Below are 26,411 nucleotides of genomic sequence, written 5' to 3' on the forward strand. Positions count from 1 at the left end.
ATACGTTTCAGAAATATATATTTAAAACTGAAATATATATTTAAAACCAAAATATATATACAAATATATCGGAATATATATTTTCTGGAAATATATATCTGATATATTTCAGAATGTATATTTTTTCAGATATATATTTATTATTTAAAACTGAAATATCTATATTTAACAGATATTTTTTCAGATATTTTGGTTTTTATGCAAAACCGAAATATCTATATTATACAGTTTTAAATATAAAAAAATATATATATATATATTTAAGTTAAAACCGAAATATATATTTAAATAGATTAGGTTTTTCATACCAAACTGAAGTTTTTTGCGCAAATATATCATAAATAATTGGGTTTTTTTCAAAGCTTAAACAAAACACAAATAAAATATATCAACTTTTAACATGCATTAAATTTTAAAAATATTAAATAAATAAATAGTAACCTGTGAATGTGATGCTTGAGTCTTGAGAAGTTGAAACTTGAGAGTTGAAATTTGAGAAGATGGGAGAGCCAAGTGAATGAGAGCCTTGAGGAGGCGGACCAGGAAAGAAAGAGTCAAAGGAGAATGAAATTTGGAAGAAGACTAGGACTTGCAATGCTTAGAAAGTAGAGAACCTCTAGTCTAGGAAAGAAAGGACTCCTATTTGCCTATTTGGTGTAAAGGTCCTTAGAGAGTAGGGAACCTCTCTTTTAGAAGCCAATCTTTCTAAAGGTGTAGGGACTAGGGGTTTTGCTTGCCTTGCAATGCTTTCCATTAATTCCAATCCTAAAGACTAGAGTAGAAAGAATAGATAACTAAGTTAGTAAGTAACTAGAAAGAAATAACTAAACAATTAATGCTAAAAATAAGTAACTAAGTTAGTAAGTAACTAGAAAGAAGTAGGATAGAGATAACTTGGTTAAATAACTCGGTTTGGTTCAGGTCGGTTTCGGTTTTCATGTATGAAAACCGAAACCGAACCGAATTATTGGTTTACCCATCTTTACAACCCGAAACCAACCGGTGGTGAAGAAAAAACCGGCCAACTCGGGTTGGGTCGGGCCGGGTTGGTCGGTTTGGTCGGTTTGGTCGATTTGGTGATGTTTGTGAACAGCCCTACCTGTTGCTATCACTGTTATTGATGGACTAAATTATATGGAGTGGGCAAAAAGTGTGAATTATATGTGGGCTCGGTAAGCTTGGGTATTTGTCTAGTGATGTTCCTCAACCAAAGGGGGCTGGTTTGGCTTGTGATCAGTGAGACCAAGACAACTTGATCATGTCTTGGCTGGTGACCTCTATTCACTCAAGTATGAGGAGGAACTTTATGTGGGCTGTTATGGCGAAGGAGAATTGGGACCAAGCTAAGGTTATTTTTTTTCTGAGCAAAGGCACTATGCTTGTATATATCAACTTCAAGTAGAGTCATCCACTTGTAAATAGGGGGAGAGAAAGCCTATCATCATATTATTCCACTCTCAATTCCATGCGAAAGGAACTTGATTATTATCTGACTATTGATTGGAAAAATGAATCAGTTGCAAAGGAGTATAAGAGACTTGTAAATCGGCAGCAGGTGTTTGTTTTCTTTTGTTGGTCTTAATTCCAGTTATGAGCCTATTCGTGTTCATATATTGGGGAGTAAGAAGCTCCCATCAATTTAAGAAGTGTATTCCCTAGTTCAATCTGAGGAGAGTGGGAGGATAGCCATGTATCCTCTTGATGGGGAGCAGCAGGTTGCTTTCTTGGCTAAAGGGAGTGGTGGAAGTAGGAAGGTAAGTGATGCTAATGAAGAGGGCTGAAGCTGTTGGTAAAGATAAGTTGAAATGCTCTCGTTGTGGTAGAACATACCAGAGAAACATGTTGGGACCTTGTGGGCAAGCCAAAGAACTTTCAGTCCGTCTAGAAGAAGCAACCACAATAGTATGGGAAGAAATCTAATTCAGCCAATCTAGTTTCTGGTGACTTGTCTCAGGAGAGTATCTCCACAGGCTCTATCTCCAAGGAGGAGATGCTGTATACCGAATGTGATCAGTTGGAAGAGTATGGTAGGACTCTTTGACATCTTGAAGAGTCTTCTATCACTCCTACCTCACGTGTCCACTTCAGGTAACCGGGCTTCTGAACTCCATGTGTCTATTTCATCTTCCAACCCTTGGATCATTGATTATGGGGCAACCAAACACATGATTGGTAAGCTAAGTTTAGTTTCAGCATATTGTTTACTTTATGGTAGGACAAGTTAGGCTAGCTGATGGTTCTTACACTACCATTGTTGGCCAGGGTACTTGTATCCTTAGAAAATGGTGTTCACTTACATTTAGTTTACCATGCTCCCAAAATTCCAACTAAACATTTATCTATTAGTTGTATTACCAAGTCATTGAATTGTAGTGTAACTTTTTTTTTTTTTTTTTTTTTTGATTCCTGTGTTCTCTAGGATTTGACTTTTGGGAGAATGATTGGTAAGGGATGTGTGGTTGATGGTCTCTATGTACTGGATGATGTTACTGCTTTCGAGTCAAGTAATACAACATGTTTTGTGGGTTAGTTTGAGAGTCCTCGTAATAAAGCCTAGATCTTGCTTTAGCACTATTGTTTGGGCCATTTGTCTTTTCAGTCTTTGAGACTCTTGTTCCCAAAATTATTTAAGTCAGTGTTTCAGTCTTCATTTCAGTATGCAATTTGTCCTTTGAGTAAGCATTGTAGAACAAATTGCTGAATTTCCTTTTCAAATTGTTCACTTAGATGTGTGGAGTCCTATTATTATTATTGCAAAAGGAGGTCATAGATATTTTATTAGTTTCATTGATGATTTCTCGTGATATACATGGATTTACTTGATTTATTTGCTTCACTCACAGGATGAAGTTCCTAAAGTAATACAGGATTTCCAAAGAATGTTGTTTACTCAATTTCATTATAAGTACAAATATTTCACTCAAACAATGCTCCTGAGTATTTTAGAGATAATTGGAATTAGTTTTTTTCTCAGCATGGTACCATTTATCAAAGTACATGCCCAAGAACTCCTCAATAGAATGGTATTGCTGAGAGGAAGAACTGACTTCTCCTTGAAGTGGCTCGTGGTTTTATGTTGCATATGCATGTTCTGACAAGATGCCCACACGTATTCTTATCAACAATATGCCCACATGTATTCTTCAATTCAAGGCCCCACTTCAACTTTTGTGTTCTAGTCCCCTTTGTTCTGTATTCCTGTTTGTACCTTTCTTTTCTAAGTTCCCTTTCTTCAATTCCCAACACACAGGAAGGGAAAAAACAAGAGAAGTAGAATTTCACAGTACCTGACAACCCGAGAGAAACTGAAAAAATTCAGCCACTCTTACCAGTGATGGCTAAAAATTCTCCAACGTGGATTGATCTCAATAAGGGTCTCCAAGAAGTCGTTCACACCTTGAGCTCCACTCTGGAAAGATCCTCTTGACCCTAAACTGCAATTCTTCTCTAGTTGGCTAGGTTTTTGGGCCAGCTCTCCAAGACAATTCTTGGGCATCAGAAACTGATTGAAACTGATCTCAAAATCTCCAACTTAGTTCTCCATACACACTGTGTATGGGATCAAAGAAAAGAAAAAGAGGTAACCTCTCTCTGATACCAACTAATCAAGAAAAATAGAAAACAGATCTGAAACAATAAGAGTTTATTATATATTTATAATTATATAAATTTGGTTTAAATATACTATATTATATTATATATATAATATTTGTACATCATTTATTTATATAATTATATTGTATATGACTATATATATAATTTTGGTTTATGGTTTACTGTTTGGTTCGGTTTATAAAGTCCAAGTAACCAAACCAAAACCACAAACTGCAATTTTGCAAAATATGAAACCGAACCAAACCCTTTTTCAGGTGCAGATTGAACCAAACAGTTTGGTTTGCTTCAGTTTGGTTTTGCGGTTTGAACTAAACAATGAACACCGTATGTATTATCTTGCTTACCCAAATAAAGAGGGAAAAGGAATCTGATGCCTATGCATAAAAAGTGACCTTTGAAAGTGAATATGTTATTACCATAGTGGCTTTCTCTGTTGGCCTTTGTAAGTGAATATGAAAAATTTTGTTGCCAACTTTTTTTTTTTTTTTTGACAATTGGATTTTGTTCCTAACTTGACTAGTTCTTTGCTTTGTTCTTTCTTTTCTGCTTCCTTTGATTTTTAAAGCTGAGCTTGACTTATCTATTATTCTATCAAGCTTGGCCTTGGTATTCACTCCATGCTTTGGAGTTTCAATTGACAATACATTACATTAGATTGAAGGTAGGTCCCTTTCACTACTCAATGGAAATGTGACGATTGGAGACCATAGATCATTTCCTTGTCTAAGCCTTAGGTCAATTTGTACATGGCAGTTTGATATCAATAGATTCGAACACTATGAGGTTCTCTATTATTTCTTGTGCTTGAATTAAAATTAAGGTGTTAAACAATCATATTCCCCGGCATAGAACAGCCTATGATCCCTGTTCTGATTGAATTGCAAGATTGGACCAGGAAAAGGATGCAAAGAAGCTTTGATCACATTTCAAAATACACCATGCGTCCTCAGTAGACCTGGGCTCTCCATTGAACACCTATTAAACTCCAGCCCTTCTTCCTCCTTGAGAAGTTGAGACAACTAGATTATTACTAATAATGCAAAAGCTAATGATGCATTTGTATTGGGCAGAACTGCAATTTGTTGAGGGGACTATAACCTGCTTATAGGTGATCATGGGCTGAGCTTTGGGTCTATGATATTAAATACATTATATTTAATATTTATAATATTTTTATATCATATAACATATCATATATGTATAAAATATTTGTTAGAATTTATTAAATATAAAATATTATATACAATATATTATTTGTGTTATATAATATGTATGTATGTATGAATGATCATCTGATCACTCCTGCTGAGAGCTCTCTGATGCCAACTGATGTAGAACCAACTTCTTTGATACCAATTGGTGTATAACTAGTATGACCCAAGATTGAGTCTAGGAGGGCAACCATAAATTGGGCAGGTTCTTAATGGGACAGTGAAAATGTAGAAAATTTGAAAATCAATTATAGAGATGGGATTTTTTAATCAGACTTTGTAAATATGTTTTAATGATGGAGTGATTTAATATGAAGGCCTTCTAAGTAGCGTTTTTTTTCATAAGGTAAAAAATTCCCTTTGTGAGAGAAGCTATCAGAGTTCTGGAAAATAGGATTTTAAATAGAGTTTTGGGATGAAATATGGCATGCCTTTAAGCGATAAGTTGAAAGAAATCAGAGATGGCTTGGCGCAAAAGGACAAATGGTTGAAATAAGAAAATTTTGTTTTTTGATATAAAAAAAGGAAAGTGGACTTTTGTTCCTTTATTGATGTTGACTCCTTTGATGAAAAATTCTTGGGCTGTTGATGGCTGTAATAGCTACTTTTAGATTGGAGAGAAGAGAGAAAGTGGAGAGAAAATTTCTGGAATCACTCGGTGGGAACCTAGAATTACTGAATTTATTGGGACCACTCACCATAAGCAGAATGTGCAGAAAAATTCACTCCAATATCTTTCACCATGTCACAGTTGCTCTTACTAGAACCAAGAAAAACATATTTTATAATAATGTCATTGTCTTACTTTGATTAAAAAAAAATCAATAACTCTTAATGAATGACTAGCAATTTTAACACAAACTATGGATATACAAATCAAACCATTGGACCCCATGAAACCTGTAGAGTGGCCAAAGTATCCCAACTTTCTAAAAACACAAAAACACATAAGTTTAAAAACCCACAAACTTCCATATGTGGCTATTTGATTCCAATTTTATAGCATAGAAAAATTCAGAAACTTGCAGATTTTAAGCTTTCAATTCTTTCTTCTCTTGAAGATTTGGATGATCACAAAAAATAAAGGTAGAACTGTCTAACTTGATTGGGTTGAAACATATTTTAACATCCATATCAAGTGTTTAACTTGTTGGATGTTTGAATTCTATATGAATACAGATAGGACATGCTACAATCTGCTGATGTCAGCTTTAGACAGGATTCACATGACACTCTGGTATATGAGTTCTTAAATGTAGCCACCGATTGTATTATATTGTTTGGTATGTTTTTGAGGATAGAAAGTATCTTGAATAAAAGTATTGAATGGATAATAAAGGTCAATTCTTGGCTTTGGGGACATGAAAGGCATGCCTTATGCATGACAATGATGTGCATGGATTGACTTAAGTCTATAATACTAGAACCATATGTCATCATTAGAGTTGCAATTTTATTGATAGATTATATTTGTTGTTTGCAGATATTGGTGGCACAACAGGGCAGCTCCTTGAGCAAAATGCACAGTTTTTCAATCAAATTTCAGCAAATCTAGCTAATTATCAGGTCAGTTCCAGTATTACAATCAAATTCATTAGAGTTTGCAATGAATTGTTGTTTTAATATGGTCAATACACATGTGGACAACTATCTGTCAAACCTTAGCATCTCTTTTCTTTTTTGTAGTGGAACTTTGGCATGAAGTGCCCTTGATTGGCTTATTGAACTTTTTTATCAAATAACCGTGGATTTTATTAATGCGCGGACAACTATTTGTTAAACCTTAGTGTCTCTTTTCTTTTTTGTAGTGGAATTTTGGCATTAAGTGTCCCTGATTGGCTAACTGAACTTTTTTTTTTATTTTATCAAATAACAATGAATTTTATTAATGATAAAAAGATATACAAGACATGGGGAGAGATAAAACCTCTTATCTCTCCTCTAATTTCTTACAATTGTGCCTGTTAGAGTTAGCCGAATAAGGGTAGATTAGTCATTTTATTTCTGTTAAGTTATGTGCTTATGTGGCAGTTTTAATAGAGACTTCCTGTCCCACACTTAAGTGGGGGAAGTTTAGTCTTTGTACTACTAATTAGAGGCTAATCCATATTAGGGTCGACTGATAGGGTTTAGGCTATCATGTTCGACTGTTCTCTTTTTCTTCTTCTTCTTCTTCTTCTTCTTCTTCTTCTGGTTCGAACTGCTGTAGCTACAGGACAAACATGGTATCAGAGCAGGACGTTGCTCTCTAAATCTCCTCCCCTGCTCCTCTCTGTTCGTGACCTCATTTTTTTCTTTCTTCTTTCTGGGCTGAAAATGGAGAACATAGATTCAACCTAGGCCTGAGAACACTTCAGTCCTTCCTCTGCGCAGAACTTGACTGTTTTTCAAGAAAAAAAACAACTTCAGAAGTGAAAGGTCGACTGAAGCTCTCCATCGGAGGTTGGTTACCTTTTTTTTTGTACTGTTGGTATTTCTGGGTTGAAAGCCTTCAAAATCTGCTTGACTGATCAGAACCTAGAGAACTAGGTTGTTTGTAGCCTTGGTTCTTAGAAAAAGGTCCATGAACAGGCTGTGTTTACAGTGGCCGAATGGTGTAAGGGTATGTTTGACCCTTTTATGTGGGTCTGTAGTTGTTTTGAAGCCTTTGTTGGTCACAAGTGACCTGAATTGAATGAGATAGGTTACTGCAGTGGCAGTAGTTGATGTTTTCTTTGGACTTATAGTGCCCTCTAAAAAGGTCAGACAGATCTGTACCATGTGTGACAGCTATGGTTGTGTGGTGGTGCTTGTGATGCTCAATCTCTATTGAGTAGCTTCAAGAGGGCTTGTATGTGGTCAGTGAGTTGCTGAATTAATGTCAGTGTGATTCATGGTTTTGTGAAATCAGTAGTGGTGTGAACAAGAACAAAAGTTTGTGTACCTATCAACTGTGTTTGGGGACGGCTGTAGTGTCTGGGACATCTGTGTGTTTGGGACTGATTGTTTGTGACTGGTTGTGAACAGTGGTGATTGATTGTGACTGGTTGTGAGCCTATCATCTGTGTTTGGGGACTACTGTAGTGTCTGGAACATCAAACTCCTGACAGCAGTACTTAGTTGGCGACTGGGAATTCAGATTAGAGGTAGCATTGGAAGAGCATCATGGCAGCAATTGGAGATGATTGTAGTGATCAGAAACCTAGTGTGGTGATTCCCTCTGACTATTTGGATGTGTAGATGACTTCAATTAAACTTAATGCTGAGAACTATATACCATGGGCCAAGTCAGTGGAAGTTTTTCTCAAGGCAAAGAGGAAAGTGAAGCATGTGAAGGAAGATAAACCACCAGCTGACTCTTCAGGGTTTGATGACTGGGAACAGGAAGATGTCCAAATCATGACATGGTTATGGAATAGTATGGAACCCAAAATAAGTGCCAACTTTATGTTCTTAGATACAATTAAGGACATATGGGAACATGCCAAGAAGCTTTATTCTGGGCAGGATAATACTACAAGGGTATATCAGCTTTATCAGGAGTATTTTGATCTGCAGCAAGGGAATAAAACCCTAGAAGAGTACTATGCCAGTATGAAGAACCTCATAAATGAACTCAATGTCTATCATCCCCTCACTCCAGATGTTAAGGTTCAGCAACAACAGAGGGAACAACTAGATGCCACTAGGTTCTTAGTGGGGTTGAAATCGGAATATGAACCAGTTAGGGCCCAAATATTGGGAGGCTCTACTCTTCCTACACTTGAGGAAGTTTTTGCACGGCTTTGTAGGATTTCTTTGGTACCTACAGAGAATCCCACACAGTCTGACATATCAGCATTTGTGATAGCTAGAGGAGGTGGATGTGGTACTAGAGGGGGAGGACATGCCTCCCGAGGAGGTCGTGGTGGTTCCGTATTTGGCCGTGGTGGTGGTCGTGACTTAGGGGGAGGCCGTGGTAAAGGAAAAAGTAACTCTACAAGGAAGTGTACCCATTGTGGCAGGGACAGACATTTGGTGAATTTCTGTTATGATTTCCATGGCCCTCCTACATGGGCCAATCATGCAGTAGCTGGTGGGGTTGATGTCAGTGATAACCAACAGGTAGATCTAACACCTTCTACATCTACATCTGTTTCCAGGAAGGAAATGGTGAGTGTACTGCGTGATGATTATGAGAGGTTCCTCCAGGCTACTTCACAGCATACTACAACCACCCTTGCCCACTCAGGTATAGCTTGTCTAGCATCCAAACCCTCTCCCTAGATTATTGACTCTGGAGCCTCTGATCACATGACCAGGACTCCAGGTGTGTTCTCTTCCCTCTCTGAAACTTCCACATCTCAAGCTATTACCCTTGCCAACGGTTCCTCTTCTCCCATCTGTGGTGTTGGTAATGTTGATACGACTTCTCTTTCTTTATCATCTGTTCTTTATGTCCCTAAGTTTCCATTCAATCTTATGTCTGTTAGTAAATTAACCAAGACTCTTAATTGCTCTATTACATTTTTCCCTTCCTTTTGTGTTTTTCAGGATCTCAAGATGGGGAAGAAGATTGGTGGGGGGCATGAGGCTGGTGGATTGTATTACCTTGACGGTGGTGGATCGTCAGTTGCACTTCAGACTTCACTCACTCCTTTACAGTGGCATTGTCGACTGGGACATCCATCTCTCAAGGCACTCAAATACTAGTTCCGTCTTTGAGTCATTTATTGTCTTTACAGTGTGAGTCGCGTCAGTATGGGAAACATCGCCGGGTTCCCTTCAGTCCTAGAGTTGATAGTCATATGTTGAGTCCTTTTGCTTTGGTTCATTCAGATGTTTGGGGTCCGATTAAAATAGAGCCTTATAATGGTTACAAGTATTTTGTCACTTTTATTGATGATTGTTTAAGGATAACATGGATTTATTTAATGAAAGAAATGAGTGAATTATTTTCCATTTTTCAAAAATTCCATGCTGAAATATGTACACAATTTGGTGTTCCAATCAAAGTTCTTCGTTCAGATAACGATCGTGAATACTTTCTTACTTCCTTTCAACAGTATTTAAAACAACATGGCATCATTTATCAAACTTCATGTGCATCCACTCCTCAACAAAATGGGGTGGCTGAATGAAAGAACCGTCATCTCCTTGAAACTGCTCGGTCTATTCTTCATCATATGAGTGTTCCTAAACGATTTTTGAGTGATGTTGTACTTATTGCATGTTTCCTTATTAATCGGATGCCCTCCTTCATTCTTCATGGTCGGTCTCCCTTCTCTATTTTGTTCCCCCACCTTGTCTCCCTTTCCATTAACACCCCGCATTTTTGGCTGTGTGTGATTTGTTCACAATCTGAGTCCTGGGATAGACAAGCTGGATGCACGCTCTATTAAGTGTCTTTCTTGGATACTCTCGGACTCAAAAAGGGTACAAGTGTTACAACCCCATTACTCGGTAGTGCTATGTCTATCCTGATGTCACCTTTTTTGAGTTTGTCCCCTTCTTCTCGGAACCTGAAGCATTGGTGTCTCCACCTTTGCTTCCTCTTCCTCTTCCAGTCAGTGATCCCGTTTCGGGTGTTCCAGTTGGGGTTGACCCTTCACCTCCTCCAGTGCAGATCCTTACTGAACGACCACCGATCTGGCACGTGTATACTCATTGACAGACACCGGCTTCTCCTCTAGCTTCTACCTTGTCTGCGGATCCTGTTGTTGCTCCTATCCCAGAACCTTTAGAACTTGATCTTCCCATTGCTTTACGCAAAGGTAAACGTAGTTGTACCCTCCATCCCATTTCCAATTTTGTTTCGGTCTCTTTCCTTTCTGCTTCACATCGCCAGTTTGTTTCACTGTTCTCATCTATTTCTATACCTAAGAATGTCCAAGAGGCTCTTAGCTCACCTGGGTGGCGGCAGGCAATGGAGGAGGAACTCTCTGCCCTTTAGCATACTCAAGCGTGGGAGCTCACTACTCTTCCTCCTGGTAAGCATGTTGTGGGTTGTAAATGGGTGTATACTGTTAAATATTTGCTGGATGGTAGTGTGGAGCGTTTGAAGGCCAAACTTGTTGCTAAAGGTTATTCGCAGTTGTATGGGGTGGACTATATGGAGACCTTCTCTCCAGTGGCTAAGATTGACTTTGTCCTTGTCTTAATCTCCCTGACAATTATGTATGATTGGCCCTTGTTTCAACTTGACATTAAAAATGCCTTCCTTCATGGTGACCTTATGGAGGAGGTATATATGGAGCAACCACCTGGGTTTATTGCTCAGGGGGAGGATGGTAAGGTGTGCAGATTGAAAAAGGCAATTTATGGGTTGAAACAATCCCCTCGTGCTTGGTTTGGGAAGTTTAGTGAAGTGGTGAAGAATTTTGGAATAAAACAATGCCAGGTTGACCACTCGGTGTTCAACTATGATTCAGAAGCCGGAAAGATTAGTAGTCTATGTGGATGATATTGCCATAACTGGTAGTGACAAATTGGGGATCGATAAACTAAAGGTCTTTCTGCAAATTTATTTTCAAACAAAAGACCTTGGGACATTGAAGTATTTTTTGGGTATAGAAGTTGCTAGATCAAGACAAGGTGTAAACCTGTGCCAAAGAAAATATGTTCTTGATCTGCTAGATGAAACAAGACTGTTAGGTGCAAAACCGGCTGAAACTCCCATGGAGCCAAATGCTAAGTTGAGCAGTGATACAGGGGAATAATTTGATGATCCTAGAAGGTATAGACGATTAGTGGGGAAGCTGAACTATTTGACTATCACAAGACCAGACATCTCCTTTGCAGTCAGTGTGGTGAGCCAATTTATGCAGAACCCTCGGATACCTCACTAGGATGCAGTTCTTAGAATTGTAAGTTACCTGAAGGGAGCTCCAGGCCGTGGGTTATTGTATAAACCAGGAGGAAGACTTGAAGTAATTGGGTATACAGATGCAGGTTGGGCAGGCTCTGCTTATGTGGCAGTTTTAATAGACTTCCTGTCCCATACTTAAGTGGGGGCAGTTTAGTCTTTGTACTACTAATTAGAGGCTAATCCATATTAGGGTCGACTGATAGGGTTTAGGCTATCATGTTCGACTGTTCTCTTCTTCTTCTTCTTCTTCTTCTTCTTCTAGTTCGAACTACTGTAGCTACAGGACAAACAGTGCCCAAATAAAATGCTGTCTCCACACCCCTTGTTTAGTTAATGTATCATCCATATTGTTAACAGTTCTTTTAACTCATTGAAAGGACTGAGTATAAAGCAATTATATGACCTTCTCCATCTCTAAATCCTCCTACTCCTGACAAGCCTGGATTGTCCATGTTGCTACCATCAAAGTTCAACTTGATGAAGCCTTCCCGTGGTGACATTCTTATTTATGGAAGTCCCCACTGCTTTTGTCCAATTTTTTTTATAGGTAAAAGTACTTTTGTCCAATTTCTTAACATATCTTCCATTTAAAAGGAAGGAAACTTCTCATAGATTTCAAGTTTTCAACCAATGGCTACCCTTGAAGTGATACATTCAATTATGGCTTCTTTACTCCTTTTCTTTTCCATGAATATTCTTGAATTCCTTTCTTCCCATATTGTCCAAATTAGTGCAGATTTTGTACATATCTACATGATGCTTCCTCTTTTCTTTGGCCACACCAAAGTTGTTGAGGTAAACAAACTTAACATATCAATCAGAAGATTCCACTTGCACTCAAACAGAGAGAACCAATCTCAAATGTATGCAACCAAAGGACAGGAGATTAGTAAGTGATACCAAATCTATTAGATTCGGCCCAATAGAGCAGCTGCTTTGAGGGAGCTGAACCTCCTAAGAAGAAAAAGAGAGGGAAAATGTATTTAAAGGGAAATTTCTCACTCCTTGCCTTCTTATTATTTCCTTATATAGTTATATGAGATTCAACTGTTACAAGAGTTTACAATTAGTTGTAACTAACAATCTGATGTGGACCCTTGATATAAACTTGCTGGATGGGCTGCGAGCTCCTAGTTGGGCCTGATTGTGCTCTAGTAGCTGGGTTGGGCTGGTTCTGGTTCCTAACAATTCCTCTCCCCTTAGGAAAACCTTGTCCTCAAGGTTGATATGGGGATACTCTTGTTGAAGCTTGTAATAATCCTCCCAGGTTGCATCTTCATTTGGTAAGTTAGAAAATAGAACCAATGCCTCAGTTTTTGTTTGTCCTTGCTTCACTTGCCTAAGATATATAGGTTTGGGTTCTGCAAGGATCTGACTTCTTCTGTGAATTCACTTAGGTAATGTGAGATGGAACATAATCTTGTCACTGATATGTTTCTTGAGAAGTGAGATGTGGAAAGTCAGATGGGTAACTCATGTTGGTAGGCTAAAGAGTCAATTTTCTCAAGCACCTTGAAGTTGATAGGCCAATGGCGGTGGGTTACCATGGTTTGGTAATAGGCCTTCATTTGCTGTTGGGCCTGAAGTAAATTGGCTTTCAATTCATGAAGCACCTGGTCCCTTGTAGTGAGTAACTCGTCTATTGACTCCACAGAGGTGGACCCTTTCTCATAAGGTAATATAGCCAGGGGGGGGGGGGGCTTGACCATCTACAACTTCAAAGGAGTTGTACCACAGTGTAACCACTTAGCCATTGCTTGGGTCAACAATTGGTGAAGCATTTGAGGTATGTCTCAAGGCAGCAATTATCCACCTTAGTTTGGCCATTGGATTGAAGACGGTAGCCGGTAGAATACTTGAGATGGGTACCTTGGAGCTTGAAGTATTCTTTCCAGAAGTTATTCATGAAGAGAGGGTCTTGGTCTGAGACTATGGCCTTAGGGGTACATGATACCATGTAACTTCATGGCATCCCTGACAAATACTTTAAATAACTTGGACCACAGTCTAGGGTGGTGCAGGGCCAAAATATGACCATACTTGCTGAGATGGTCAATGACAACTATGATTACTGACTTCCTGGCTGAAGGAGGCAAGCCCATGATGAAGTCCATGGCTACTTCTTCCCAAACTAGCTCAGGTATTTGTAAGGGTTGTAAGAGGCTTGCAGGCTTCTAAGCTATATACTTTTGTTGTTGAAAAACTTGGCAACTGGCTGCACATTTCTTCATGCCTTTCCAGTGGGATCATTCTTATATGACAGTGCAAACAAAGATTGAAACTAGTCTTTGAGAGGAGAAGGCCCCAGCCAAACATGTTCCTAGAATGTAATATTATTGCTCAAACAAGGATCATTCCTTACAAGAGGAAAGAATAGTGGAAGAATAGTGTGGATGGTCTTCTTGTTGCTCTAGCTGATACACCAATGTCCCATCCATTATCCAAAACCCCACGAATACTCACACCACCACCCTAAACTTAAGCTGCATCACAGTTAACAATACTATTCGCCACTGTTGAGAGATTGATTTTATGTTTTCTACTTTATTTGTTACCACTATAGTTGCTGATTACATTTATTGCTGTTTTGGTACTGTTGTGTTTTAATTCTTTTTGATTATTGGGCAGCCAGGGGTATAATGGTCAGTGTATACCACATTATGCTTAATAGAAATAGATATGAAGGGGTGGCAACCAGAATTTTTTTCTGCTTCCCATTCTTTCTTCTCTGATTTTTTTCTTCCCCTCTTTTCACTTCACTCTAAATTTCTGCTGTTTCTATTCATTGAGTAGTCGTGAGGTGAACAGGATCTATCTTCTGGATGTGTCGTGCAGTTATTAAAGTCATCATACCACCAACAGTAGTAGTGGGTCAAAGTCATTGAGTTAAATTATGCTTTGGCATAATTAATTGGGTCATTTTTCTTTTTCTTCACTGCATATTTTATTTCCTAAGTTAAATGGGTTTGCTGAGGTGTTTGGTTTGGATTATAATGGCCATTTAATGGCTTGCAAGCTTTCTTTTTCACCAAGTACTTCTTTGTTTGAAATTGTGCAAATTGGGGTGATTCTAGGACCCTTGGAGTGACTCCTTTGGAATTCCCTCTCTTTTCTCTTTCTCCACCCTTTCTCCTCTCTCTCTCTCTCTCTGTCTTGTGATAGTTTGTTCCAACCCTACTGCATCACTTTTGGTATCAGAGCTAATGGTTAGTCACCATGTTCTCACAAAGTGACCGATTCTATAGGCCTAGGGTATCATTTAAACAATCTCATGGGTCTAGAATCAATGATGAAAGGGTTTTTGAACCATATGAAGGGTTTATGGTTGATTTACTTGAGAATTTGATGGAAAAAAATAGATCTACTAATGTCAGCTATAGGAGTAAGGTTTTCAAGAATGTTAGAAGAGAGCGGGAAGTGCCTAATTTCAAGGCAGATGAAGACCATCAAGCATTTTTTGATTGGATTGCTAAACTAGAAGAATATTTCGATTGTCATGATATGTCTGAAAAACAAAGGTTTAGATTTTTACGCATGAAGCTTGCGGTTAATGCTAAAGTATGGTGGAGAACTCTTGAGCAATGACTATAAAATAGAGGTGAATATCCTAACCACATGGGCGGAGATGAAGAGGTGTTTGCAACAAAAGTATATTCCACAATACTTCCATGATCTATATGTGGAGTTGACTAATCTCAAGCAAGGTATGCTATCTATAGTTCAATATATACATAGTTTTGATGAATTATCTATTAGATGTGACACTATAGAAAGTCAAAGCCACAAATTAGTTTGTTTCATGAATGGACTAAGGAATGATATCAAGAATGAATTGTCTACAATTCAAATATATGACTTAGACCATGCCTTTGAATTGGCTCTTGAGATGGAGAAGAAGGAGGTGGTTACAACAAAGAATTTGAAGCCAATGAGAAGAAAATACAAAGTTGAAGATAAAGAAGCTGATTTCTTGCATGTTGATGCCCATCCTAGAGCTGAAGTTGTGAATGAAGAATTTCAACCTATAGAAGTTGTAAACATTGAAGATCAAAAGGGTGCAGGCCAAGAAAAGGTTGGAATTGTTGAAGAAGAAACCTCTAACACCCATGGTCAGCTTGGGGTTAATGATCAAGAAGAGATAGAAGTGGAGCAAGTTGGAGAAATCAGGTGCAAGATGCAAATGTGTTGGTTGTAATAGATGTTAGCAACTTTGCTGTTGGATTGAAGTCTTTGTATGTATGAGTATTCGGTTGATAAGAGTTCTTATTAGCCTATACTTAAGTTTAAGTTGTCCTGTACTGGGCCTTTGTTAATGGGCCTAATCCTGTTTAATGTTTTAAGTTGTTTGGGTGTCCCATCACTAATCAGGGGCATTCTAGTAACTTCCTGTATCATTGTACTACACCATAATATAAATAATAGTACTGTCGACTGAGCAGAGTAGTTCGACATTCCAGCATCTCTTCTTCTTCTTCTTCTCTTTTCTGCTACTTCGGCTACAGTAATTTAGCTTTCATTTGCCTTACAAGTTCAACTGGAACCAATTCAAGAATTACAAGCTGGCATAGTAAAAGTTTCACCGACATCAATGGTGGCAGAAGTTAAAGAGCTTGCTGAAGAACCAAGGGTAGCTGAAGCCATAGAGATGGAGATTTCTCTACTAAAGGTTGAAGGAAAAGTTGCAGTTGAGATTTTGGATGTGAAAGTTCATAGTGATAAGCAAGGGGAAGATTCACCACAAGATAAGCTGATGGATGATGTAAGTGTTCAAGAAGCTAATGTTATTGATGATTTAACAATGATGGTTATGGAAGGCAGTATATTTAGGCATACATTGGTTTCAAGATCCATTTATAGCTGTGTGTGACATCTACTCTGCAGTCCAAGTGTGTTGAAGTAGCTATGGGAATTACTACTCCTTATGTCATTGAGGTACATCAACTTTTCATCCTCAAGTTCTTCAAAACCCGAGGACGAGTTTTTTTTTTTGAACCAGAGGAGAATAATGCAAGAGCTAAAGAATCAAATTTGGAACTTTTTGAAATTTTCTGTATTTTTGTATATTTGGATAGTATGGATATTTTCGTCATTTTGACTAGTCCTGTGTGGGCTTGGGATATAACATCTTGTTCCTCTAGTTTAGGTCTCGTCTTTCAATTTTCAGTATCTTTGCATTAGTAGATAGAAAGTTATTGTGTTTCTTGATGCACAAGACAAGGAGTGGCGTTCTTGTAATTATGGTAAACAGTATTCCGGGCACACAAGTCGCTCTATAAATAGATGTATTCTCTTCCTTTTGAAGCCAATGAATGAATGAAGATGTCTTTAGAATTCTGTTTCGAGTTTGCTGTATGGAGTGATTCCTACAAACCCTAGAGTGTTTCCTTGGGGCTTCCCTCTCATTTCTCTTTCTCCACCCTTTCTCTCTCTCTCTCTCTCTCTGTCTTGTGATAGTTTGTTCCAGCCCTACTGCATAAGGATACCGTTACTACTATTATGTCTTGATTAATCACATGCCCTCTTATATTTTGGGATTTAAAACTCATTTGAACATATTATATCCTAATGAGAGATCTTTCGTTTTCCTTTGAGAGTTTTTGGGTGCATAGGTTTTTGTTTATATTCTTGGACCTGATCATTCTAAGCTTGATCCTAAAACTAGGAGATGTATTTTTTTTGGTATGCATAAAATTAGAAGGGGTACTATTATTTTGATCCCATTTGTTTCTATGGCTGTGGTTTTCATATTTTTTCCTACTACTACACAAGGGTAATGTTTTGGTGAGGAGAGGGCTCTTATTCCTACTAATATTCCTTTGCCATGTCCTGTTTTTGATGTCTTGATGATTCCTTCTACTTCTTATTCTAATTCTACTACTGTAAGTTACCAGGGGTATTTACAACTGTACCAAAGGCACAAGAAGGTTGATTCTAACCAGTGTTTAAAAGGCGTGGGAGGCGTATGCTTGGAGGTGTTCCTCCAAGTGAGGCACCCCCAGAACACCTTGAGGCATATGCCAGGGGCACTGGCACCTTTGAGACATGCCTCATGTGCCTCATGCACACCTAGTTAGCATAATAATCCTAGGAGTTGAAGAAAACTCAATAAATTGAATAATCCTAGAACGTCCATACATATTTATAGACTCTAAACTCATGATTATCCTAGGAGTCAAATTGTTAAGACTCATAATGATCCTAGGAGTCAAACCAATAGACTCAAACTAATCTGTCATATCCTATTTCAATTCGAAGAAGACTCAATAACTCTAATACTACTTATGCAATGACTCTGAAATTTTAAACATAAACAAACTATATCTAGCCCAGTTAAGCCCTATAATTGGGCCCTACAAAAATGTAAAATGACAACAATACCCCTACTGTCCAAAAATATAGAAATACATAAAATTCCAATTTTGACTCTCCAACTCCTACATCACTATTGTGAGCTGTTAGAGACTTGTGGGTTGATTTCTCTACCTATGCATGACCAGGCTTGATATTTCATATGCAGTAAGTGTTGTGAGTAGGGGTGGATTTGAGTCGAGCGAAGCCAAATACTTGGCTATTTGAGCTTGGTTCGCATGAATAGTATCAGGCTCGGGCTCGATTTGAGCTAAAGACTTGAGCTCGAGCTTGGCTCGGTTCATAGCTCGCAAGTTCGAGCTTGGCTCAGTTGAAGCTCAACTATAAGCCAAGTTTTTTTGAAAAATAAAAATTATAGGTATAAAATTAATTTTTTTTTATTTTTCAAACAAAAGATTAAGAATTAGAAAAGGGATTTAATATTATATATACAAAATAATTATAATTTTTTTTATTTTACATACAAGAAAATAAGAATTATAAAAATTATTTACTATTATACATAAAAAATAAAAATATTATATTAATAAAAATATTATTATATATAATAAAATTATTTATTATATATATGTATGTATGTATATAATAAAAATTATTTATTTAATACTAGGCTCACGAGCCTTACAAGTCGAGCTTCACTTGGCTTGAGCTCGGCTCGATTAGCAAACGAGCTTATATATCATGCTCGAATTTAGCTTGAAGCTTGGTTTAAACCGAGCCAAGTCGAGCTTTTCATGAGCCGAGCTAGAATAGCTCGTGAAAGGCTCGGCTCGTGGTCACCCCTAGTTGTGAGCCAATACATGCATGTGTCAAAGAGTTCTCAGACAGGATTCTTGCTTATCTCAAGAAGCAACAAGGTAGGGCTCTGTTGTTCGCTAATTATGTCACATGAGAGTAGAAGCTTTTACAGATATAAATTGGGCAGGTTCATTGGATGATAGGCACTCTACATATACATTTTGTACTCTTGTTGGTGGTAATCTAGTCTTTTGGAAGAGTAGTAAGTAGTTGGTGTTTGCTTGTTCTAGTACTGATGCTAAGTACTGTTCTATGGCTCATAGGGTGTTGGAGTTATGGATCAGATCTTTGCTTGGGGAGCCAGGGATTTAGGTGGAACAAGCCTTAATGTTATATTGTGATAATCAAGCTGAGATTAATATAGCTCATAGTCTTCAGCATGATATGACTAAGCATATTGAGGTTGATCAGTACTTCACTTGAGAAAGGGTGGCTTTAGGTGAAACTTATTTGCCATATGTTACATCTTGCATGCAGCTGGCAGATATTTTCTAAAGGAATTGTTAGAAACAATCTGAAAAATGACGTGTAAGGTGCCCACCAGTGGGTTGGTAAGGTCTCCTGTTGGTCGTAGTGGAGACTTGGGATCGAATCCTACCTACACCTGGGTTGGGGGATGAGCTACTCCCATTGTGTATATCCCTTCAGAGCGTATCTGCATATCAAAAAAAAAAAAAAACAATCTGAAAAATGACTTAAATAAGTTGGGAATGACCAATATATATTCCCAACTCGAGGGAGAGTGTTGAGGGATTGGTTTTATATTTTATAGATGTATATTTACTTCCATTATAGTTGCTAATTACTTCTATTGCTGTTTGTTTATTACCTGTTTTATTTATTTATTTATTGAGTATTGAGCGGGCAGGGGTATAAATATAATTGGATATCACATTATACTTAAGATGAATAGATGTGAAGGGGCAGCAGATAGAACTTTTTACTGCTTCTCCATTCTTTCTTCTCTGATTTCTCTCTTTTCCTCTTCTTCACTTCAACACAATTTCTACTGTTTTCTATTCATCAATTTTCCTTTTTATCAATCAAGTTAAGCAACCTGTAAAATGGAATAGAATTTTTGTATAGTTATCTTTTTGCTCCTATAATTTGGATTCCAGTTTTGTATCCTTTTATAATTTCCTTGTTCCAAAAATTTATTTTCAACTGTACGATGTTACAATATGGGCACAATGGATAATTGGGAATTAGTTGTGTTGGTGTTCAAGTAGTTGGATTTGAAATTGTATACTGTCATTGGCCAAAAGCAAAATGTAAAAAATGGTAATAAAAGAGCAATTGCCTGGAGATTTTCAACAGGTCTGGATATTAACATTGTTCAAAACAAAAATGATAACAATGAAAATATTTGATTAATGAAATATGAAAATTGTTAAAAGTTATATCATGGATAAATAGTTCAACCAGAGTACTATAATGTATAAAACATGAGGAAATCCAATTAATTGAGCATTTTATCTAAGTGAACCTGTTATATCAGGTAGGTGATCCTAGCCATCCAATTTATTTGACTGACTCTTGACTTAGTTTCACATTTTTCTTGTGGTCATGAAAACCTAATAATTAGTTGGGCAAATAGGTTCAGATGCTTGGTGGCCATCAAGGATTATCATCATCAATCATCATCATCCAAGCCTCATCCCATGTATATGTGGTTGGTTACATGAATCCTCTTTCTCCATTCTGTTCTGTTTAATGCCATATTGTTAAATTATGGGGGCTTAAATAATTTCTTACTGTTTTGGTCCATGTCCTTAATGGTTTACCCCTATCCCTCCTAGTTCATTTAATTTACGACAGATCACTTCTTCTTATGAATGCTGTTGATGGTTTACTCCTATCCCTCCTACTTTCTCTCATTTTATCATCTATTGGAGCTATTTATATTTCTTTTGAATGCTTTCATTTCTGATCCTACCTTATCTGGTTTTTCCACTCATCCATCTCAGCATATGCATTTCTGCCACATGCATATTTGGACATGTTTCTTGACTGCTCAATTCTCTACTTCATACAACATTACAACATAGCTCGCCTTACAACTATTTTATACAACTTTCCTTTTAATCGAAGGCTCCGTTTGTTTTCCAGTATTTAGCAGGGGGTAAGTTGGTAAACTGGTAAGTTGACGACAACCCCCACGTTCATTTGACACTATATTGGGTCCAATGGTATCCGAAGATACTAGAGAGTACCAGTTACATGGGTAACTATTCCCTCCTGCAAGTAGGTAAACAACTTACCCATGTGCTGATAACGCTCTCTCCCTCCTGTCTCTCTCTTTACCTGGGTAACTTGTATTGCACAAGAATGATGGAACCTCACTTGGGAAACACTTGCCCAGGTAAACGTACTTACCTAGGTAAGTAAAAATGAACAGGGCCTAAGTGGTTTTTGCCAACCACATGAAAGTCCGGATGCATTCCTCCATTTTGCCCATCCTGCTCTAGTTCCATGGGCGATATCCTCCTCAATCTCTCCCTTGTTATGGATTACCGATCCAAGGTGTCAAATAAGATCTAGCTGTTTCCATTGAGGAAAAATCTAGTTATTCAGAATTTGGCATGCCCCTACCCTAACAATAAGTGCAATGTATCTTTCATGGAAGTTTTGAAATGAAAATTGATTTTATCAAGAATACATGACCCATACCTCATGTGTCATAAGAAATTTATCTAGCATGTTTTAGTTGAAATAAATTTGATAAGAATATGCCTACAATATTATAGTCATACCATGATTTGAATTTGTGATTAATATATGCATAAAACAAGAGATACTTGTAAATCAACTACTACATACAAGTTACCATTGTGTTTGATATGGGTGTGACATGGTGTTTGTCATGTCCAGATTTCAGAAAATAAAATATCCTTGTTATGTGGTTCTCATCCTACTCTCTCTCTCTCTCACACACACACATATAAAACAAGTTTAAATCATATCTGTGCTTTCATGCAGACACCTACATCTTGCACACATTTTCATATTTTAGAATGTTGGAATACATATGAACTATATGTAGAACTTATAAATAGCAGATAAAAATGTGGCAGGGTCAGCATGTCTCCACATACCAGATGGAGAATCTTTTTGAGGGAAAATTACTCCACCCTCATGGTTATTTTCTTGTGTCTGAAGAAAAGGTTGATAGGAGAAGTCAATGCATGTTTAATGTTGAAATTATGGGAGTATAGTTGAAGATAATCTTATCATGACAAAGGGAGGTAGAAAAGGTAGCCATAGGGCCATGTTTGGTCAACTTCTATGGCCCTTCAAATTCTTGCTGATTCTGGGCAAGGATAGGTATATGTATACATGACCCATTTGGATTACTAATTTTTTGTTCCAGTCCTCACTCCAGAATGAGATATGGGCCCAAGGAAAGACTCAACTCAGACTTATTCCCAATTATTTGAGGCTGGCTACATAAATCCTATCCAACCATTGTGCTCTACCAAGAACCATGTTTACTTTGGTCTTCTTATTGTTCTTTTTGAACTTTCTATTTGCACTGGTTCTCTCCTCACTGGTACAGTCATTTGTCGTCAATTTACATGACCAAATCATTTCAATTGACTTTCCTTCGAAATGAACTCATTTCTGATTCTATTCCTTCTAGTTTTTGCCATTCATTTCTAATTTGTTGCACTTAAAAAAGGCTTGCCACACTTGGAATTTGCCAGTGGAAAAATATGGGCATAGGCTTGTGTTGTTTTTAGTTTTCTCCATTATTTCCCATTATTCTCTCAAGTTTCCTTAATTCTGTAAGTATTCTTTTTCCAAAGCAAAGTATCTTTTCTTTCTTTATCTTAGCGAAATAACCAAAAAAGAATAAAAAAAAGCAAATATGTTTATTTCACTACTTTTTTTTTTCTTATAATAGGGGAAGGGGGAAAATATGGAACAGGGAAGGTGGGCAGGAAGAATCTTTTGATGGGGAGGATTGAAGTTGATCATTAGGAGTTAATGGGGGTTGGTGTCTGATGCTTGTAAGAAAGGATTCTTGTTTAGTTTGCTTTTAGTTTAATTGGAACGGTCATATTTAGCTTGTTTGTGAGGTGTTATCTTAGCATCTGTTAAGTAGTTGTAATCTGTTTTTTTCTTTTTCTTCAATAAAAATTTTCTTTTACCATAAAAAATCAATCAAGAATTCAAAATTACTTTCTATTAATAAAGGTAAAAATATGGAAGAGATATCATATCCTATAAATTTCTCCAATCAAAAAATGAGAAAGAAAAGGAAAGCATAAATAGCCTTGTACCCATTAAATCAGTAATTGAGAAAAAAAATTCAACCAATGTTACCTGAAGTGAAAAAGAAAGATTTATCCTGAGGTCTTTTGTATTGATATATGATCTTGATGCAGTCCATGTTAAAGTTGCTCCGTTGAAAGATGGGAGTGTCCTTGCTCTGGTCAGAGAACAGAACAGAACTGAACTGATATCTTCATTTTTTCTCCCCTCATTGCAGTTACAGGAGAACATCAATCTCTTCTGCCAAGCTCGAGATAATATCCTAACCATCTTGAATGAGTAAGTAGCAAATTCAGTTGCCGACATCCTTGGTCTTGTACCTTTGCTAAATTCTTCTGAGGAATTCTGCAAACATTCTTTTTCCTTGTATTCTTTAAAAACCCATCTCAGACCACATATATGGAATACCGTATGTGGGGTCCAGTGTACTGACAGTTGTGGGGCCCAGATTCAAAATTCAAATGACACAAATACAGACTTCTATTGCTTAACATTACTCTTCTGTACCATATGTGCTAATACATGCACGTTGCAGCTTGAACGACATGCCCAGTATAATGAAGCAGATGCCACCACTTCCAGTAAAGATTAATGAAGAGCTTGCCAACTCCATCCTTCCCCGGACAAATCATCTTATGCAGCAATCATAACTCCAAATTCTCAATACTGATTGGGCCTACGAAGACATTCAGCCTGTTGCCTTAAGTTGAGATTGAGATCAACCTCCATCTTGGTGGAATTCACTGGTTTAAATACAGGAATAATCACGTGGGTTGCGTTGATCCAAGTCCCCTTTTCCAGTGTAGAGAAATAATTTGTATGGCCGTAGAAAAGTAAAGATCCTCTCTAGAAATTCTTTTGTGGGTCAGTTGGATATATGGATTGGTTTGTGTAGTGGATGGATGCCTAATTGAACAATTAATTATTTAACTATCTTCTTCATGAGTTCCTTTTTTGCTTTCTTACAAGGTGGGGCTACCAATGGATCCGATTTGGATCGGATCTGGATATTCCATTATGCTTATCGGAATCAACCATCGAAAACCATACTCAACTGAGTACTTAATTGGTGCAAATCGTTACTTAACCCATACTCAACCATCACAACCAATGTTCAATTTGTAAAAACCCATAAATACATGCATTTTTTAGTTTGAATTATCTTACTAAATCAGTGTTGTTCCATACATACAACAGCATGGTTGTTAAGAAATCAACCATTGGGGATTTGGTTTTAGTTTCATAGAGAACATTAGTGAAGATTGTTATCATTTATTCAAAATTCATTTACATTATCTTTTTATTATTAAAGTAAGCCCTAAAAGAGAAGAAAACCAAACATTATGTACAGAAAATATATTAATATGGACATACATTAATTTGTACTCGTGGGATTGAATTAGGGAGTAAATGGATTGGATTGGTCTGCCATAATTTGGGTTTGGATGGGATTGGATTTGGATCGAGCCTCTTGGGTTGTTATTGAACTGGAAATCCAATCCATTGTCCTAAGGGGCTTGTGCAGAGGTGCACGTCGGGCAGCCTCAACCCAAGAGCAACCTTAAGGCCTGTGTTATGTCTGAGATCGCGTTAATCAGTCTACACTAAAATGTGTTTATATATATATATATATATATATATATATGTTTGTATGACTTATATGCAAATATGTCTATATATGTATCTGTATATAGTTGGGCTGGACTTGGGTTAGAATAGGGTCAGGCCAGGCTTGGGCTACCTAAGGGTTAGGCTCGGGCTTAGTCCAAAAAAATAATTAAACCTAAACTTTTAGGCCCAGACCCAGCATGAGGATCAAAAATCCAAGTACAACTCATGTAAAATTGTGGGCTGGGTTGGTCCAGGTTTTCGTTTGGCCCGCCCAAGTTTCATGGATAGGATTGTGGCAAGATTTTTTTACAATTTATACAGGCTACTTGGGTTTGATTTTCACAAGCACAAGCTGAATTCTTTTTATAGGTCGAAAAAAGAGTTAGGATATGGAAATAAGCATCAAATACGTTAAAAATTTGAATTTGAATTCGTTTAAAATGGGGAGTTAGCATTAAACAAGGGTGTTATTTGAATTCAAAAGCGTCTTACACGGATTAAAGTTAAAAGATTAAAAGAAAAACATCAAATATATATAGTAATCAATGGACTTCAACAAGGGATCAAATTGAAGTGTACTAACAAAAGGAGTATATTGCCCATTCCCTGATACAAAAACAAAACATGATAGAGCCCAATTCGGGGCACATTTGTGGATACCATTGATATGAATGGAATGGATTTGTGTTTTGGCAAATCCACCTGTGTCACATATCCATAACCACCTCATCATCATCATTATCATCATCCATGTCTTATCCCAATTATACGGGGTCAGATGCACATATCCATAACCTAAAAAACTAATATATATGGGTCTGTATCAGGAATTCGGATTTGGTACTCACAAAACTGTCCTCACAGCCTTTTGCAGCATGCATTGGTGTTTTATTCATGTGAAGATATTCGTAATGCAAGGGACTGACGACGGTCTTGCAAGGGCCAAATCTGAAATACAAATAGGATGTCAGTATTCTAGATCTACTAACCACAACACATTGCTGGCCACGTTCACCCAGCTGCAAATTGGAAATATCGGTTGTATTTTACAAGTAGTTTGGTCAGCATATTCAAACTCTAGCATTCCTGGTACGTGAGGGACAGAGCAATAAAGTACCCATATTACTGGGTTGAGCATTTTTAACCAATTAATGCACACACACCCAATGTTCAGAATATCGATACAGCTTTTGATGCCTTTTTTTTTTTTGGCAACCGGTTCAGGGGGCCGTTTAGGGCTCTTCCACCCCCTGAACTGGTCAGACCCTCGATACACCCACTGTAGGGGCGTATCGGACGAGTCCTGAAATGATACATATCAGCCAATACAGGGCCGATACGTGTCGATACTTTGAACCTTGCACACACATAAGGCTACATCATAGTGCTGAAGGGTGAAGAGAGTGGTAATAATAATAATAACAAAGGAAAGTCTTGGGACTATATTTGTACGTACCTCTCTTGATTTGAACTGCTGCTTGTAAGTTGTAACGATGATGGCCGAGTGATTGCAACCCCATAGATCTAACAGGGGTTATTAGCATATTTAGACTTACCCGTACTGTTAGAATCAGCTGTGCGATGAGAGTGGTAAGATCCAACTGGGTGCATGTAATATTATCCGAGAGGGACATGGGATGATGGGAGAGAGAACCATCCACAGTAGGTGTTGAAGTTGATGACTAGTTATTTAAATAATATCATTA

General features: G+C 37.5%; 2 protein-coding genes across 8 annotated transcripts in view; one reads left to right on the forward strand and one right to left on the reverse strand.

Annotated features, from left to right (window-relative positions):
* LOC148790327 (uncharacterized) overlaps positions 1-23,283 on the reverse strand; it is a 29,461-nt gene extending 6,178 nt beyond the window's left edge. Inside the window, exon 1 of the mRNA XM_088891391.1 lies at positions 23,146-23,283. The gene's annotated coding sequence lies outside the window, so the exon portion shown is untranslated. The remainder of the gene's footprint in view (positions 1-23,145) is intronic.
* The window catches only part of LOC104598244 (histone H2A deubiquitinase (DUF3755)), a 51,908-nt gene extending 27,872 nt beyond the window's left edge, over positions 1-24,036 (forward strand). For 2 of the 7 annotated variants that reach the window (XM_010260192.3, XM_019197964.2), the window contains 4 exons: positions 6,310-6,392; positions 20,417-20,491; positions 23,312-23,373; positions 23,630-24,036. In XM_010260192.3, coding sequence (XP_010258494.1) covers positions 6,310-6,392; positions 20,417-20,491; positions 23,312-23,373; positions 23,630-23,744 — 335 coding nt within the window. In that variant the 3' untranslated portion in view covers positions 23,745-24,036. Of the gene's footprint in view, positions 1-6,309; positions 6,393-9,338; positions 9,615-20,416; positions 20,492-23,207; positions 23,247-23,311; positions 23,374-23,629 lie in introns of those variants that run through there. The other 5 variants (XM_088891388.1, XM_019197966.2, XM_019197965.2 and 2 more) reach the window with 4 other exon arrangements.
* Positions 24,037-26,411: the final 2,375 nt, after the last annotated feature.

This window comes from Nelumbo nucifera, chromosome 7 (genome assembly GCF_055504915.1).
Source record: "Nelumbo nucifera cultivar China Antique chromosome 7, China Antique-T2T, whole genome shotgun sequence".
Classification (NCBI taxonomy): Eukaryota; Viridiplantae; Streptophyta; class Magnoliopsida; order Proteales; family Nelumbonaceae; genus Nelumbo; species Nelumbo nucifera.